Raw genomic sequence first — 18,981 nt, forward strand, 5'->3', positions numbered from 1 at the left:
TGGTCGCTCATTGGTAAAGAATCTGCTTGCCAGTTCAAGAGTCACGGTTTCAATCCCTGGTAGAGAAGATCCCCTGGAGAAGGGAATGACTACCCACTCTAGTATTCTTGCCTGGGAAATCCCACAGAGGAGCCTGGCAGGCCCCAATCTATGGGGTCGCAAAGAGCTGGACATGACTTAGCAACTGAACAGGTATATGTGGGCCGAAGTAGCACAGGTGCCCCCCTTCTCCCCCACCACCCCTCCCTCAATTCAGCCTCTGATTTTGTTCTGAGCAGTCTAACATTGATTTGCTGTGCTTATATGTTACAAATGGAAGTGATTCAAAAGGGAAAAATTCTGTGAAGAGACTGATTACTCTAGTCAAAATAAGCAGGATGAGCACTGCTCACCTTGGGTCCCTGGCTGACTCATGTCCAATCATCACCATGCAGCTCAAGTATCACCATATCCTGGGTGGATTTCCTGACGGCTTCTGCATTCAGTGGAGTGAGCGCTCCCTTCCCCTGACACCTTCCACTGCACTTGCATGAACCTCTGTTGTACCCATAGCCACTGATTTTTCAAGTCTGTCTGTCTCTACTAGATTCTGAGTTCCTTGACAACCAGGGCTGTGTCTGGCTTATTTCTTTATCTGCTGTGCCTAGTGACTATTTGATGAATGGATAAATGAACAAACAGGCACAGGTCCATTTATTTCCTCAAAGTCTTGCTGGACAAAATAATGAAATAGAAGCATTCTTATAATCAACACAGTGGTTTTTGTGGGTTATGTAATTCTTTACTTTCATCTGCTAGCAAGTATATTCTCTGTATAATAAAATAACAAGAGCCCAAACTGCCGTTTATACAAAGTTATCTATTTCCAGGGAGTCCTAACTCTTTAAGTCCTTTACAGGTCTGACTAGCTGAAATGGACAAGTGGATATTCATCACTAGCTCAGGCTGAGCCAGATGAACAAATTTGGCAAAGACATAATTCTGATGAAAAGAACTTTCTTGGCAAGTGAGACAGGCAAACAACAACAAGCCTTTAACCAGCTTACTGACTTCTTTACAAATCTGCTCAGCCCAGACCAATTCTTTTGTACCCTAGGACTCTAACTATTAATAGATTTTAATTCATTAACCTAGAATTGTCAATTATTTGACAATAAGAGATCCACTAGCTTCCAGGTTGGTTGTTAAATCCCACATGTCTTTGTGACTTAGAAAGCTTTTTTTTAAACAGAAAACTGGAATATTTTAATCTATTATTTTGTTTCTAAATTGTAGCATTTAGACATCTTTTAAAATTCCTGGTAATTTTTTTTTCTTTTAAAATTCTATTCAGAATGATGACTTAATGCTCAAAGGATATTTTAAGGTTTAAATGAGAATAAAAGAGGACAGATTTGTTACCTCAAGTGAGTGGCACTATGCAAAATGAGGGTGAACAAGCAATGAGTTAACTTTTACTTTACACAACATTTGTATTGTGTGACTTCTGCTGCTGCTGCTAAGTCACTTCAGTCGTGTCCGACTCTGTGTGACCCCATAGACAGCAGCCCACCAGGCTCCCCGGTCCCTGGGATTTTCCAGGCAAGAGTACTGGAGTGGGGTGCCATCGCCTTCTCCATTGTGTGACTTCTAGTGAGCATATATTTAATTGAAAACAGATTAGTAAAATATTCAATAAATGAGTTAACAAAGCCTCTTTTTCTGGTCATCCTTTCCTTACCTCAGTAAGGTCTAAAAACAAAAGGAAAAACCATTCTGAAACAGTAAATTTAGACTGGAAGCCAAAAGGCATGACCTGTGCAGTCCTACGCTTTCATACTGTGTGCTTTATTGGACGTGTATCAAGTGGGAGCTCGAGATGTCCACTGTCTGAGTGCTGACAAGAATATCTGTGGAGACAGCTGCCCGAAAACATTGGCGACCATCACAGCGTATCACATACTGAACATCAACAAGTTTAACTGTTTGTAAATGCTGGAGGATTTCTCAGAACGACAGAACTGGAGAGGCTTTGGTGGTGGGCCTGAGCTGGTTTTTGAAGGGAAGACTTGGAGGATGACGATCAAGGGAAGCAGAGGGGATAAGCCTGGGCAAAAGGGTAGCTGTCCGTAACATGAGATGCGCTTGGCTTCTGAACAGATGTCCTTGTCCTCCAACCACGTGGGTTGCCTCGCCTCCACTCCATCAGTGGCCGGAGGTGAACTTTAGTCCTGGTCAGGAAGTGATGAGTCTCTGTCTCTGAGGGCAGATGTCACATCAGTTTCATCATGGATACGGATACTCTCGACACAGACCCCATGGCTAGATCCTGATTTCTGAGTAACTCAAAATCCACAGCTGAACACAGGATCTGGTGCCCAGCAGGTTGTTAATGTTCACCGAATTAATGTCAAATACTGGCCTTTTTGGGCCACGCCTTCCCTGCCTTTGGCCCATAAACAATCAGACATCAACTTTCTGAGCTCATCCTTTGCCTTGAACCCAGACCATGTATCACACAGCCAGCAACTAATAAACAGTGCTCTGGACGGCTCTTATCGCATCACGGCTTTTTGTCCTTGGCCCTCCCTTCCTCTACTTTGCAATTATCCGGAGGCTTGTCTGGGCTATGTCTTACAATTTTATCCTGGCCCCTTACAGCCTACTCTGGTCTGCCCAAAGAAGACAAATTAATAGCTAAAAACAAGAACAATTCATATTCATAGGACATTTCCTATGTTTCAGGCTTTGTACTAAATACTTGCTACAGGTTAACCTTTCGGTCTGTGCACTCAATAAGAAAAGCGCTGCTAAGATCTCACTTATACAAACAAGAAAAAGGAGGCTTAGATAAAGTGGCAGAGGAAGATTTTGAACCACGGGTTGTCATGCAATGATTAAAGGAACAGTGGGTTCTGCTATAAAGGAGGCATTTGGTAAGTGGGAGGACTAGATGATGGAAGCCTTGACATCGGGGCTTAGAGGAGTTTCGGGCAACATGAAGCCAATGTAAATTTTAAGTAGACAAGCAGCAGAAAAAAAAAGATGTTGAAAAATTTTTGTATTTCACTCTACTTCTTATCGCTTTGAATATCTGGTAATTCGTAAAACAAGTTTGCCGGTATCTTTTTATTCTACCTTTTGTCTATGTGCGTTAGAAGTAATCTACACACTCATAATGATATAACATGGAAAAAGGAAACAAAGCAAGGATCTGAAGCAACGGAGCAATGGATAAACTGTGCTGCATTAATCTGATATAATGCTAGCAACCCTATGAATTGTAGCCCACCAGGCTCCTCTGTCCATGGAGGTCTCCAAGCAAGAATACTGGAGTGGGTAGCTATTCCTTTCTCCAGGGGATCTTCCCGATCCAGGTATCAAAACAAGATCTCCTACACTGCAGACAGAATCTTTACTGTCTGAGCCACCAGGAAAGCCCCATTAAAAATAAAAATTGACGAATGACAAAAAGAGCTTTGTGAAGAATTTAGAACCTACAACTTTAGATGGATTCCTTCCTCATTGTGGCTGGGAAAAAGGAAGTGTGTTGTGTACATAGAAAAAGGACTTGGAAAAATGAAGGACTGAATCTGGGTGGTGAACTTAGATTATAAACATACTATTTCTGTATTTTAAAATGTTAATGTCATTTTCAATAACAAAGGAAAAGTTTAAGGAAAAAACATATTAATGCAGCAGACATAAATGGATAAGAAGTGAAGGCAGGACATCTAAGGATCAGGAGATGAGGGCACTGGATTTTGAGCAGAGGAGCATTAAGAGAAAAAACCAGTGGCTCTAAGAAAAGTTCAGAGGGAAAACTCGGGGGCATGTGGTGTGTAATGGAATACAGATGAAAGGAGATGGAAATTTTGCAAAGTAATTCAAGGTTTCCAAGCTGAGGGCAGGAAAAAAAAGTTCTATGAATAGAAATCACCCAACTCTAAAGAGGAATTTACCTGATGAAGATAATTACGATGTTAGGACTTCTTTATGATACGAGAGTTACTATATTAAAATATCCTTACAGTGAAAAAACCAAGTGTATGTGATCTGGAATCTTACTGAAGAATTAGAACTGAAGCTACAGACGAATTAGTGCCATAGATCTAGAGGTTCATATTGGTGAACCTACTCCATTCTGATGACACGTCATTTAGCTAGTGAAAGTGAAAGTCATTCAGTCATGTCCCTTTGCAATCCCTTGGACTATACAGTCTGTGGAATTCTCCAGGCCAGAATATTAGAGTGGGTAGCCTTTCCCTTCTCCAGGGGAATCTTCCCAACCCAGGGATCGAACCCAGGTCTCCCGCGTTGCGGGTGGATTCTGTACCAACTGAGCTATGAGGGAAGCCCATTATTTAGCTAACACAACAATAAAAAAAAAAAAAAAGAATTTGGATGTTTTTATCTAGGTATGCTCTCATCTTCCTTTATTGTATTATACCTTGCCTTTACATTTTGGTTTTATTTGTGCAGCCCCTGAAGGTATCTGATCTCGGGACCTAAGATAATCCCTTAAAGTCATTGAACTGAATGATTTAGTTTAAAAAAAAGAGGTGGGAAGGATATAGAGAGTTGGAGGATGAGGAGACAATGTCTAAGAAGCCTCTACTAGTATCTGAGGAAGAGTAAGTCAGAACACCTGTCTTTACACGAATTCCAGAAAGGGATATAGATGTAACTGGGGATGGGAGCCAAGAGAATAATCAATAATAGGAAAAAAAAAAACTTTGAATCTGAAGGAGATCACAATATTGAAGGTGCTATGAAAAACCAAAGATTCACACATGGACACAATCTCATTTCAGAATGACCAGGGGTAGCTGGTGAGGAGTTATTTAATAACAGCAAGAAAGCGTCGACACAACAGGGATATGAAAAGGAGAAGAACTGATCAGCCATCAGATTTCTTGTAGGCAGTATAAAATACAGAAGGATGTCGTTTCTTTATAAAGTCAAACATAACTGTACCATGCAACCTAGCACTCCCATGCTTAGGTATTGTCCAAGTGAAATTAAAAAAAAAACCTAGATTCATGCAAAACCTGTACATGAAAGGTTACAGAGGCTTTATTCACAATCACCAAATACTGGAAACAACCCAAGGGTCCTTTAACAGGTACGCTGATCAACAGACAGTGCAACCTTCAGGCAACGGACTGCTATTCCAGAGGAAGAACAAGCGAGTGCAAGAATCTCAAATGCATAATGCTGAGAAGCCAGACTGGAAAGGTGACATACTGTATAAATCTCTTACAGTGACAAGCTTGAAAGAAAAAAAAAAACAGAACTATAGAGACCAGAGCAGCTCAGTGGTTACCAAGGATTGGGATGGGGGAGGAACTGAAATTGGAAGGGGTCAGCACAGGGGAATTTTTTGAGAAATGGGATTTTCTGTATTTTGATTGTGCTATTAAATAACTTCATGCTTATTTGTCAAAACTCAGAATTGTACACCAAAAAGAGTGAACTTTATGTAAAATTTTTAAAATAAAAAAATACAAACTGATTTTAAAATACAGGCTCTGCTGCTGCTGTTGCTAAGTCGCTTCAGTCATGTCCGACTCTGCAACTCCATAGACGGCAGCCCACCAGGCTCCCCCGTCCCTGGGATTCTCCAGGCAAGAACACCGGAGTGGGTTGCCATTTCCTTCTCCAATGCATGAACAGTGAAAGTGAAGTCACTCAGTCGTGTCTGACTCTTAGCGACCCCATGGACTACAGCCCACCAGGCTCCTCCATCCATGGGATTTTCCAGGCAAGAGTACTGGAGTGGGGTGCCATTGCCTTCTCCTAAAATACAGGCTCTATTATATCACATAAAGGAGAGCAGTACAAGAACTAAAGTGAAAATTTTATTAGCAGAGCTTGAAGGGAAGGGGAAGAGGTAGTATCAGTTAAATCCTCTATTGCAAGGAGCCCATTCTTATTAAGCTGATAGATTAAAAAAAAATTAGGGGTGTAACCTGTCACTTAGATTTATTAATCAAAAGAAATAAAACCAGAAAAGGTTCAAATGGCTGCAAGTACAGTGGAACCTGTGTAAATGAGGAGCTGGGAAGAGGACCTTTCAAATTTTATGTCTTAAATTCCTGGGCCATTTGAAATCACATATGTGTATTGCTTATAGTTTATTACAAAATAAATTTCAAACATATTAATACAAATATTGTGGGTGCAAAAACATCTTGATATAATTTTTTCTCCAGATCTTGTATTATGGAAAAAGAAAATTCAGAGTTACACCCCTAAGGTACTTAAAGGTGAGATTTTCATTTGCAGTATAAGAAAGCACTATTGGTATCCTAACTAATTTTGCATACAACACATTACAAATATATTATAATAATGTTACTATAGTGATATAAAATATTATATAAAGTGAAAAATTTTATTAGCTGTTCAGATTTGTTCTTACACTGTTTAATAGAGATCTAAATTTCTCTCATAATTATGTCATAATAAACATGTCTTCAAAGAGATAATTTCCTCTATGTTGATACAGCAACAAAATAAACAGATATTCAGCACTAACCAATAAGCCTAAAAGCAGTCAATGTTCTTTTCATCTACAGCCAAACTGAATCAATGGGCCTATGACAGCTACTCCTGGTAGAAACTATGCTGAAACTTTTTTGCAGGAAAACATCACAGAGGCTTTGGGGTCTGAACAGAATTTGACAGGGGAGAGATTTAAAGAATAGTTATTGAAAAAAGAATTTACTCCATTCAAGCAAGTTTTTAATAGCTTTTGATCTGTTGCAAGAACCCCAAAGTGCCAGTATGTGAATGCATAATTAGGTAGGAGAAAATTCATTACAAAGTGAATTTTGGTTCAACTTGACAAGCAAAAAATTCTCCCATGGCTGCTTTTGAGAAAATTATTATACCTTCCTTTCATCAAAATGTTGCCAATTCTGCATTTCTGTCAATAGCATTTAATGTATTTATTTAGGTTGTCTGTTTTCTACCTCGTTGAAGTAATATAGAGTGCTTTATTTAAATCTCATCCTTGTTAACTTACATAATACACACACACACACACAATCTCTCCACATGTAACAGAATCACTCTTGGCAGCCCCACTGTGGAAGCCTTGGAAATGCACCACTCTTGCCTCCTGCTGCAGCCAGCAGGGCCCTCGTGGTCACTTCTCTGCATCTACTGTGGCATTTGTGCTCAGGCCATGCTTCTCCCAGGCGGGTCTCAGTCCGTGTCTGAGCACAGCGGATTTATACTACCAGCCCATTCTTGCAGGACATGGGGCTCTTCCACTGTGTGACTTACGCTCAAGGAGTCTTCCTTGGCCTTGTCAACACTTTCCGAGAACCACTCTGTTATCTGAGGCTCTTCCCACCTAATCTTCCCCCCTGCCCTCCTCCTTTCACAGGTATCAGATCAGCAACTGGGTTTTCTCCTCTTTATCCTCCTTGCGCATTTTTTCTGTTAAACCTCATGGACCTCTAACCCCTGCTTGGAGGATTTGAACTGACACACTAGTTTGAAGAAATAAGCATGGCACCTTTCTATAAATACCTAGGCCACACTGTCTTCAAAGAGAAAGTATCAGAGCTATTTTTATGAATATTAGGAATAGATTTAGCTGGGCCCCCAAGCTTCCTTGGGAATGTCTTTTATATCAGTGATGTATAATCTCCTCAATCTCTAGCAGTAATCTCTAATCTGGTCTTCCTTCTTTTAAATTATCCTACCCCTCCACCACATTTATTATTAATGTCCTAAAGTAGCTTTATGTTTCCTATCACTCCTTTACTTACGGGCTTTGATGATTCCTTCAAGTCCAGTGGTTCAAGTCCAAAGTTCTCAGACCTCAGATCCTCTACAACCTAAATGCAGCCAACTTACTTCTCAAGTTTTAAGGAGAAGAGGGCTTTCCTCCTCCAAGGCAAAGGACTGGAGATAACATAAACAAAACCGAAGTTTAGGAAGAAAAGCTGGGAGGTTCATTTCAGGTTATTTTATTTTTCTTGGTAAATAGGTGGATGGCAGGGCAGTTGCTGAGAGGGATATAAGAGTTGAAGAGGGGAGATAAGTATTGTGATAACCAAAGTGGAAATTCCCAACGAACTAAAAATATGGCGGACTAGCACTCAAGGACACCCTTCAACATTTGAAGGAATAACGTAAGCAAGGGCTTCCCTGATAGGTCAGCTGGCAAAGGATCTGCCTGCAATGCAGGAGACCCAGGTTTGATTCCTGGGTCAGGAAGATCCGCTAGAGAAGGGATAGGCTACCCATTCCAGTATTCTTGGGCTTCCCTTGTGGCTCAGCTAGTAAGGAATCCACCTGCAGTGTGGGAGACCTGGGTTCAATCCCTGGGTAAGGAAGATCCCCTGGAGAAGGGAAAGACTACCCACTTTCATTCTGGAGAATTCCATGGACATAAGCAAAACTCTAGAAAATTAATAGAAGTGGTTAAGAACGTGGAACGTGAGCCAGAATCTGAACACCATCGCCTAGAGCTCATAGCTGTGTGCCTTAGATTGCTTATCAGGATAATAAGGGTAACACAGTGTGTCCTTTATAAGGTTATAATTAAATGTCTGTGTAACTGGCAAGTGTCTTCTGTTTGTCACTAGTACTTATATAGTGCATACAGGAGTAATAAAACAAACAAACACACATTTTGACCTACAGGTACAAATCTGCAGTTATGAGACTAGTGTACCTCATGGTGATTACAGTTAATACTACTCTATCATATACTTGAAAGTTGCTGAGTAGATCTGACATGTTCTCACCAAAATAAAGAAATAGTAATTATGTGAGGTGACAGAGGTATTAGTTAGCACTGTAACCATTCTGCAATATATAAATGTACCAAATCAACACCCTGTACACCTTATTAAACTTACACAGAGCTACATGTCAACAACATCTCAATAAAGCTAGAAGAAACTGACCAGGAATACGGTGCAGTATTGTAGATAAAGTACCAGATACAGAATCAGAAGCCTTTATTTTGCCTTCCAGATGCTAGTTAATGTCTGTGATCTTGGGCACATCATTTTGGACCCTCACAAGTACCTGTCTCTCATTACCTAGTAGTAATGAGGATCAAAAGGGAAGATGTCTGTGAAAGTACTACATACATATACAAGTTACCACTCAGGAAACAATGCATGTTGACGGGTTTGTTTGATTCACGTACCAAAGCCCTAAGCCCTGAAAATGCTGAGGATCAGAATGTTAAATTTCAGTATTGCAAAGACATTGTAGACAATCTCTGTCCAAAAAACATGCTGCTTCGGGAATTAAAAATGGAAGGGAAGCCTGCTCCTGTTAGGGAAGATGGTGATGGTAGGTAGAGTCAGAGCTTGGGGTATTTGAGTGGAGGTGGGAAAGAAAGAGTTTTCCAGGGAATGAGAGCTTGGGGAAAAAAAGACCACATGGGAATGCCATGGCATATGTGATGGATGTGATGGCTCAGAGGTGTATATTCGTAAAATCAGCTTCCTCTTTCCCTTAAACCCACCTCTCCATAACCGGGCAGCCGGCTGCTGCGTCAGGAATTTACTGCTGTGAGCAGCCATAAACATCATGCTAACGGCAGCTCCGCCTGAGAACAGTCATTGGAGAGCGCCGTGTGTGTTGTTCAAGGCCAGAGACAGTATTTCCTACCCTCTACACACCACAGGGCACACACAGGCTAATCCAACACAGCTGAGAAGCACTTCGACAATCATTATTATTAAAAGCAAGCAATCAACTCCACAGATCCGTGGCTCTTTTAAAACGTGTCTTCTCGTCTCCCTTTCCGCTCAGATGTATGGCTATTGTCCACCTGGAAAGGCCTCCCAGTGATAGCCAGAAATCTGCCACCACCACCCCTTCTGCTGTTTCTGCCATCACATTTAATTGTGTTTGCTCAACTCGAAGCCAAACTCATATGCAGTATATTTAGATGGTTAAAATAGCAGAGCGTTCCACTGTCTTCACAGGTTATTTTCGACACCACAATTCTTGCGAATTAGTTTGGAATAAATAAGGTAAAGAGAAAAGAAGCGACATAAATTTGTTCCAGCAGCAAAGAAAACAATATCAAAATGGCAATCTGGAGATTCGCCACGAAGGAAGGAATATAGAGTGTTCCTTTTGGTGAGCTCTCTTGCAAATGCAATCACCATCTCATTCGACAGTCTGGATTTATTTTAAAGTGGGTGAGAAAGAAAGCAGGAAAGTAACAGTAAGAAACTGTGAAAAGCACCTTTATTATTTCAAAAGATCAATGTACAATCACTGTACTTAGTCTTATAGGGCATTAAAGCTAAAGGTGTAGAACTGATATATATGTTGATTTTCTTAACCTCTAAGGAGTCTTTATTTTCCACAATGGCAAACCTTCTAAGTTGAAAAACATATATCATCATACATATTCAGGATCTCTTTTCTGAGGTCTCAGCTACTACCTATTTCTTTAAATGCCTTGAAAATCACAAATTTACAAAGGTTTGGTTAGATATTTTTGTCAGCTAACTCCATCTTACATTTTTCAACATGACTATCATTGAACAGATACAGACCCTACCACCCCAAAATTAAAAGACTTCTGAATCTGAATCTTGGAGTAAAGAACAGACTTTGTTGCTAAAGAGGTTATGGCTTAAATTGGATCAATTAATTAAAGACTAGTGTTCTGTGCTTTTAATCTGAGTTGAACTTCACATAAAAAAACCAGGCATTTTAAACATACAAAGCTTAATTAACCTGCTTTTCATCCAAATGAATGAATATGCACAGAGATAACTTTTTACTTGAGATTTTGCAGGACACACTTCGTATTCCAACATGCCTATTGATCAAACACCACCTTTAGAGAATACCTACTCTGTATTCATCTGTCAAGGGCTGACTTTTTCTCTGCATGCTTATTCCTCATTTGCTCGTTAATTAATTCAACAGATATAACTCAGAGCCTGCTATGTGCCCAAGGGCTATTCTAGGCCCTGAAGACACAGCTGGAGTTAAGACAGACAAGGCCCTATTCTCACGGGTTTTCCTTTCCACTGCAGAGGCAGGAGTAGGGGGATGTGGGGGTGAGCAGGAGTTAAGCGACAATAAACAGAAACTATGATTTCAGGTGGTGATAACTCAACTGAGAAACCACAGTAACACAGACTTGGAGGATCACTTTAGACAGGTGATGAGCCAAGACCTCTCTGAGGAGGTAACACGTGCCCAGATAGACAAGACGGCACCAGCCACGGAAGCTGCTGAGAGAATTACAAGTACCCAGACTCTAAAACAGGGAAGAGCTTGGAGAATCCAAAGGGCAGGAAAGGCAATGAACCTCGAACATCAGGAATTGGAGAGACCTGTTTTGAGATGAGGGCTAAGAGTGAGCAGAAGGCCATTCCTGGACAAGGACTCAAGCAGCCAGCCATTGCAGGGTTCTTTCTGATGCTGCAGTCAGCACAGAGTCCGCCTGTGGAACACAGGTCAGTGTTGTCTCAGATACACATATTATCGGCACCACCGTATCTCCTCTTTCATGTACCTGAATCACCCCTCTGGGGCTCATCCCTTGATCTTTACCTACTGCGAGCCTCCCCTGGTCCTGGACCCTCCTCCTTGCTCGCGTTTTCACTGTGTATCTTAAAGACCCGGGGGCATGCTGCCTGCCCTCTGACCTGACACTTCTTCTGACCCTCATGATTGGTCTAGGCCTGGAGTTTACATAACCTCCATGGACATAACTTCAGGTATAACCTGTCTGGACCACCTCCCACCTCCAACTCCCTACTAATCCCAAATGACCTTCACTGGTGCCTGGCCAGACACTAACACCTCTTTGTGTCAATGCTACTACTTCTCTAAGTATGTATTGTCTTTTCAACTTTCAAAACCAATGCACATCTTCCTTTGACATTCTCTTGACTGTGGAGACAGTGGCTGACTTTATTTTTTTGAGCTCCAAAATCACTGCAGATGGTGACTGCAACCATGAAATTAAAAGATGCTTACTCCTTGGAAGGAAAGTTATGACCAGACTAGACAGCATATTAAAAAAAAGAGACAATACTTTTCCAACAAAGGTCTGTCTAGTCAAGGCTATGGTTTTCCCAGTGGTCATGTATGGATGCGAGAGTTGGACTGTGAAGAAAGCTGAGTGCCAAAGAATTGATGCTTCTGAACTGTGGTGTTGGAGAAGACTCTTGAGAGCCCCTTGGACTGCAAGGAGATCCAACCAGTCCATCCTAAAGGAGATCAGTCCTGAGTGTTCATTGGAAGGACTGATGTTGAAGCTGAAACTCTTTGGCCACCTGATGTGAAGAGCTGACTCATTTGAAAAGACCCTGATGCTGGGAGGCATTAGGGGCAGGAGGAGAAGGGGACGACAGAGGATAAGATGGCTGGATGGTATCACCAACTCAATGCACATGAGTGTGAGTGAACTCCGGGAGTTGGTGATGGACAGGGAGGCCTGGCGTGCTGTGGTCCATGGGCTCACGGACACGACTGAGCGACTGAACTGAACTGACTGAAAGATGAGAAAATCCACAGCTGAATAGTTGAGATCACTTTCCTAAGGTCAGCTCACAACAGCTCTGGCCCGAGAAGCCAGGAATCCTGTTTTCCCACCTCCATCCTGCTCTGGAGATGAGGAAGGTCCCGTCTACTCGGGGTAATCAAATCTTGAGAGAATAAGTCCACAGATGGTCTGCTTATGATGTTGAATTTGAAGGCCAGGGACAAAGGAGTTTAGGAGGTAAATAGAAAGGATTCCCTCCTCGACTTTTTTCAAGCCTGTGGATTTGAGTTGCATTTCTTTGTAAGATTATGTCCCCAGACAACATTTGCAGCACCATGTATGAACTCAACCATAGTACAGAGATGGGTTAGTATAAATTTATTACCAATTAAAGAGAGAAAAAGAAGAATAAGTAACTGACTGTTTAGTAACTCTAGGGGAGAAAAAAAACAGCATATTCAGCTAAGTTGCTCTAGGTTTTTGTCTTTGGCTCTGCCTACCAGCAAAGATCATAGGTACAAAATATCACTTTTTGGATATAGGATAGTATCTATAATCCTCATTTTTGAAGTTCAATACTCTGTGATCTCATTTTCAAATATGTAATTTCAAATAACAACGCTGTAAAAAATTCAATGCACTATTTGTTTTTTAAATTGGCATTTCAGATAAATCCAAACGAGTCTCTCAGAGAAAATAATGGGAAAAAAATCTTCCTTATCAATTCAATATTAATCAGGTCTCATAAATAACATTCTTAAAATAAATGGGAAAGTGCTAAAAGAGATTAAAAACTCTCAGATGTCTTTCATTCTTCTAAGGCAGCTCAGTTATATTCATTGTATTCATTGTAGCTTGTGGTACCTTAAAATAGAATGCTTTTCATGCCATTTTTATAAGAATCTAAGAAACAGAATCTAGCTGTTCCCGTTCAAAATTCATGACCCTTTTCCAAGAGCACTGTTTTGACCTGTTACTACTTCTGGCTAAATTTGTGAGATTTCTTTTTCTCCACTCATTCTTGTACATAATATCTCAGGGAAATAGAGTTTAATAGCTATCAGCCTAATTGAGGTATACCTAAATTTGTTAAACAAAAATAATATGCAATGTGGGGTAAAACACAAATCCACTGAAAAGTGAATATTATATAGAGCAAATATAGTAAGTTTTGAAGGATGTGTTGCCCTTACAGTACCATTTAGTGGATTGGCAGCAGGCAATTCACAAATGCAAAACTTAGTAAACAATACGGCTAAATCTACATAAACTCAAAACTTCCCGAGTATCAGGGGGAAAATGATTTATCTTTCCCAGTTTGTTTCCAGATAGTCAGTTAATACTGTGGGGCTTCCCCAGCGGCTCAGTGGTAAAGAATCTACCTGCCAACGCAGGAGACCTGGGTTTGATCCCTGGGTCAGGAAGATCCCCTGGAGAAGGAAATGGCAACCCACTCCAGTATTCTTGCTTGGGAAATCCCATGGACAGAGGAGCCTGGCGGGCTACAGTCCATAGGGCTCCAAAAGAATCAGGCATGACTTAGCAACTAAATAACAACAATCATTATGTAGCCATAGGTTCAACAGAAGACCTGGTCTCTCCTCCCACCTCTCCAAGCAACCCTGAGACAAGATAGGAGCACCTGTGAGGACATGTGCATTAATAGGGTACACTCTGAACTACGGCCTAGCCCTTACCACCTTGCCTGCCAGGTGGAAAGCCTGCTGAGAGAAAACTCTGTTCTCGATGGGGAAGTTTCTGGATTGCTCAACTTTGTCCATGATTGGTGGGTGAGCTTCACTCAGGGGTGAAATATTAGGAATACCACAGTGACCGCACACTTTAAAACTACAGTTTTTTTTTTTTGGCAACAAAGCTGCCTTAAAAAAAAAAAAAAAGAAACCTCCATCTGGGAAATACCAGAGTCTCTCTCTCAAGATATTTTCTTATATGCACCCAGATTTCTCAAGGATGAATTGACAATTCTACTATGTCACTGTCTCTATTGTCTTTTATGAAAAATGATGCTTTATATTATTTCAAAATGATAAAATATGTTATACATCATGAAGACATATAGAAGTAAGTATAAATAAACATAATACCTGAAGAATAAAAGCAACCACACATATATATTTTATGTAAAGATGTGACAGTTGATAGGAAAAACAAGCTTAAAACTTACACTACAAGGTAAACTTGTAGTAAACTTACAAGGTTTTCACTGAAAACCTTGAAGGTATGGGGAAAAATATATTTATCTAAAACATAAAGAAAACATGTATACCTTTGTGCAAAATAAATTACATGTATAGACTCCTCAGCTGAACTATCATTATCATTTTATTGCGTTGTCCTGGGGTGCCTGTGGATGTGTGTGTGAGTGTCTGTGTGTAAAGTAATATACAACAGAGATTATAGCAAGACAGTGCCAAAATGACTGGCTGCAAAGCAAAAAATTCAATCTTGACAGTTTTACTTATATGTTTCCTCTGATTAGATCAGCTGATTTGGCTTGGCATTTTGTATGCATTCATTAAATGGTTGTAAACAAAGGCATAGTATTATAATGAATTATAATGACATTCAAGTCAATAACTTTGGGTGTTTACAATACTGAACTATTACGTACACAACATCAGAAATATTTAAAGTTCAGACTAAAATCAACCAATTTTATCTCAGAAAAAGATGTTTCTGACTTTTGCAAATGCTTACTCTAGAAAAACAGCATTAGGAAACTACACTTCAGATCATTTCAAATATGTGTGTATCTACACACATTCACATGCACCCTATGTATAAAAGACATATATCCTCTTCCCCAAGACACATCCCCCAAGTCCCCAGCCCTATTACCTGTTTTTGAGCAGTACACTGAAGGTCATCTTATCCAGTCCCAGATAATTTGGCAGCAAGTTTGACCAATTCCAGTTCCATTTTGTGATGGCTGACTGTTGATAAATGAGAAGACGCTATTGTTAGTTATTAATCAGAGTTAATATGATCAGTAAATTAAAGCTCCAGCTGTGATAGACTAACTAAGAAGGAGGGGGGTACAGAACAAGGACTTAGACAGATAACATCAATCATGTCCACAGAAGAAGGTTTTTATTCCAATAAGACAGCAATTAATTTATAAATCCATTTGGGGATGCAGTCATTATTTATAAAAATATAAATCAATTTCTTCAGTCATTATATTCTTCCAACTGCTAATGGAATTTGCCCAACAAGTTTCTCTGAAAGAAGGACTCTTCGTATAGTAAAGCAAAATAACCGGCAACTTTTCCATGTATCAGTTTATGGGTTTCTTTTAGTTCCCAGAAGTTTGATTAAAAAAAAAAAAGATGGAAGTATTGATACTCTGGCTCAAATTCTAAGACACAGCTTAATTAGAGAGTGATATTAATGTTTTTGGTTAAGAAAATGCTTTAAAGGGGAAATTATAAGGACCTGTAAGTATAAATAACATAATTCTTTTTTTTCTCATCTAATAGATAATTTCACAATAGAGAAAGGAGAAAAATTACTGTGAAAGATAATCTCATAATTCAGAGCTGAATACAACATGCCATTTATTTAAATGAAGTGAGGATAATTTAACAGCTACAATGATTATTTATGGTTGGAGGAATCTAATGTACAATACAGGAAGGCAGCTAACAAACTCAAACTTATGCAATATATTTGGTTTTTAAGTATTATGGATGCTTATTCCTCTTAAAACTAAATAGTTTTGATAATATGAATCCAGGCTAGTGTTTAAAATCCAACAAGAACTATGCCCTGTCACCTGCTGATTAATGGAGCACTACAATCCTGTCATAGAGCAGGAGAATTCTGCCCCGGGTTGTCAGCATTTGAAGGTCTTATTCTACTACAGTATTGATGAATGTAGACGAGGGCTGTAACAGGCATGGTAAAAATATTATCTGCATTCCGAATTAGGCCATTGTTTTAATTCTTATTTTCGTCAGAGCTCTAGGTCAAGCAATCCTTCTCTTCCGCCCTGTTAGTTCCAATAGTCTGTCAGGAGGTTACTGGAAAAAGACACCAGGAGAATGAACAGAGCAAAAACAACTTTAGGTTTCAAGTACTTTGGCATGAAGATGATCTTTTGACTGTTACTATGAAATATGCAGCTTAAATGATAGCACACTCTGACATTAAAAGATATGTGGTGTTTATAACATGGACTTTATTCCACATATACTGACTTTAAGATCACTAACAAACTCATTTTAAATTCGGGAATGTGTTTAGGGTTATAAAACAGCTAACTGACCTCATGCCACTTAAAATAGGAGCTCAGTGCTCTATTTACGATCACTTTTAAGTTATCTTTTAATTTACCTGATAAACGAGATAAATTTATAAAGATTGCAAGGTATTTTGTGAGTTGTATATATCGAGGGAGGGTGGAACCGGCCATGGAGAGGAAGATTTTAAGGAAAGCTGGATTTCTCAAGCCTCTCATAGACACAGTCGAACAGATGTTCCCTCCTCTGCCCACAGTGAACTGACCGGGTCAAAAGTCAAATTTTACAGACCAAACAGATGAATCAGTTTGACAAATAGAAAAGAACGTAAAATAACTTTTCCAAAGTCAATCTGCACAGACCATGCAAACAAGAACAAGACCTTTTGCGTGCTAATCAAAAAAGATTTTGAGTAAATATTCAAACACAAAGCACTTTTTTTTTCTTACTTGTGTAAAACAAAAAAAGGCACACAGTTTTAATGAAATTTACTATTTAATTTCCACATACCTGATCAAGCATGCTTTTACTGAACACTTTGTACACATGGAAAGGGTTAAAAGCAGAGGGCTGATCTTCCACACTCCTCAAGGTCGTCTTTAAAGATTGGATGGGTAATGGCTTTTCCTCCGAACCATTCATAGAAAACAGCTGTTCTTTTAAATATCCCTTCAAGGGGAAAAAAAAAAAAAACAAAACAACTACAAGTTGCGATGGTAGGAAGCACATATTCTCTTTAAAAATAAACTGGTCAATATCCAAATCTATGCTTCCAGCACACTTGCTAGATTAGAGTATTACTTGCCTCGAGACAGATTACATTTTCAGAAGAAACATAGCAGAGTACATAACAATCAGGATTGCAACAAACCCATCAAAAACAGGTTCACTTAATACATAGGAAAGATCAGAAAACTGTTTAACAAATTCTCACATAATGAATGCATGCTTGATTGTACCAGAATCATTTTAATCGGCATTGTCTTGTCATTACTTCATATGTTAACGTGTCTGGGTTACCAAAAGTTAACTCAGGAGCTTGACTATTCACAGAACAAGACTGCTCATCCATTCATCAAGCATAGTTGCTACCTACTCCATGCTCAGCAGAGTGCTAAGTACTCTGATAGTTCACTGCAAGCAGTCTCCCTCTATGTAGAATGAATTATAATGTAAGCTCCTCAACTCTGGTTTCATGCTGTGGACTGAAAATTATCACGGTTCAATAGAAGCTCCAAATATGTAATTTTAATTTTATCCTCCAGCGACAGCTTGGGCAAAAAAAAAAAAAAGTCAATCCACTGTATTTTACTCTATTTTTCATCCACAAATAAAAAGGTGAATAACCCCAATCTGTATTATAAGACTCCTCCTGGAAAAATGATAAATTTAAAGGACTAAAAGTTTCCTACAAACTACCAAATACTTACTGTTGTTAATAAACAAGTCATTTAATAAATAATATAACAGAAATGTCCCTGTGATTTTTAGTGTGTCACAATATAAAGTTTTCTTCAAGCTTAGGGTTAGGACTTAGGTTCGGAGAGTCAGATGTGAAAACAGCTTCAGAGGTCATCTTGATAACCGTTGCTACTCAAAGTCCTATGTGTGGGTCAGTCAAATAAACCCTACCTAGGAGCATGTTAGAAAAGCAGAATCTCAGGCCCCACCACGTCAGAATCAGCCTGTTCACAAGCCTCTCTCAACTGTGCTCGTGACAAGCATCTTCAACTACCATTTGGACTTTTATGCTCCGACACCTTATCTTTGAAGTGAAGTGAAGTCGCTCAGTCGTATCCGACTCTCAGAGACCCCATGGACTGTAGCCTACCAGGCTCCTCCATCCATGGGATTTTCCAGGCAAGAGTACTGGAGTGGGTTGCCATTTCCTTCTCCAGAGGATCTTCACCACCCAGGGATCAAACCCGGGTCTCCCGCATTGTAGGCAGATGCTTTACTGTCTGAGCCACCAGGGGAATAGAAACTTGTTCTAAAATAGAAACTTTATCTTTACCTCAAAGATAAACGCTTAAAAACTCACCTCCTCTCAAAACTTCCTGTCTCTCAATGGCACCTCTCTGCTGGGTTAAGCCTCTGATCTTGCCTGCTTCTGGTTGCTTTTAGCAAAAATGTGAAGAGTTGGTGTCTTCTTATTTACTTGAAACAAGTGTGTTAACTTAGGTTTTTAATTTGACCATACATAATTTGGATTCAGGGGCTTCCCAGATAGCTCAGCTTCCA

The 18,981-nt window shown here is 39.8% G+C and overlaps 1 protein-coding gene across 1 annotated transcript in view; it reads right to left on the reverse strand.

Annotated features, from left to right (window-relative positions):
- KIAA0825 (KIAA0825 ortholog) overlaps positions 1 to 18,981 on the reverse strand; it is a 395,065-nt gene that overhangs the window by 187,585 nt on the left and 188,499 nt on the right. Inside the window, exons 18-19 of the mRNA XM_068980982.1 lie at positions 17,251 to 17,409; positions 15,338 to 15,432 (exon numbers count right to left, since the gene is read on the reverse strand). Coding sequence (XP_068837083.1) covers positions 15,338 to 15,432; positions 17,251 to 17,409 — 254 coding nt within the window. The remainder of the gene's footprint in view (positions 1 to 15,337; positions 15,433 to 17,250; positions 17,410 to 18,981) is intronic.

The sequence above is a fragment of the Capricornis sumatraensis genome, chromosome 9 (genome assembly GCF_032405125.1).
Source record: "Capricornis sumatraensis isolate serow.1 chromosome 9, serow.2, whole genome shotgun sequence".
Lineage (NCBI taxonomy): Eukaryota > Metazoa > Chordata > Mammalia > Artiodactyla > Bovidae > Capricornis > Capricornis sumatraensis.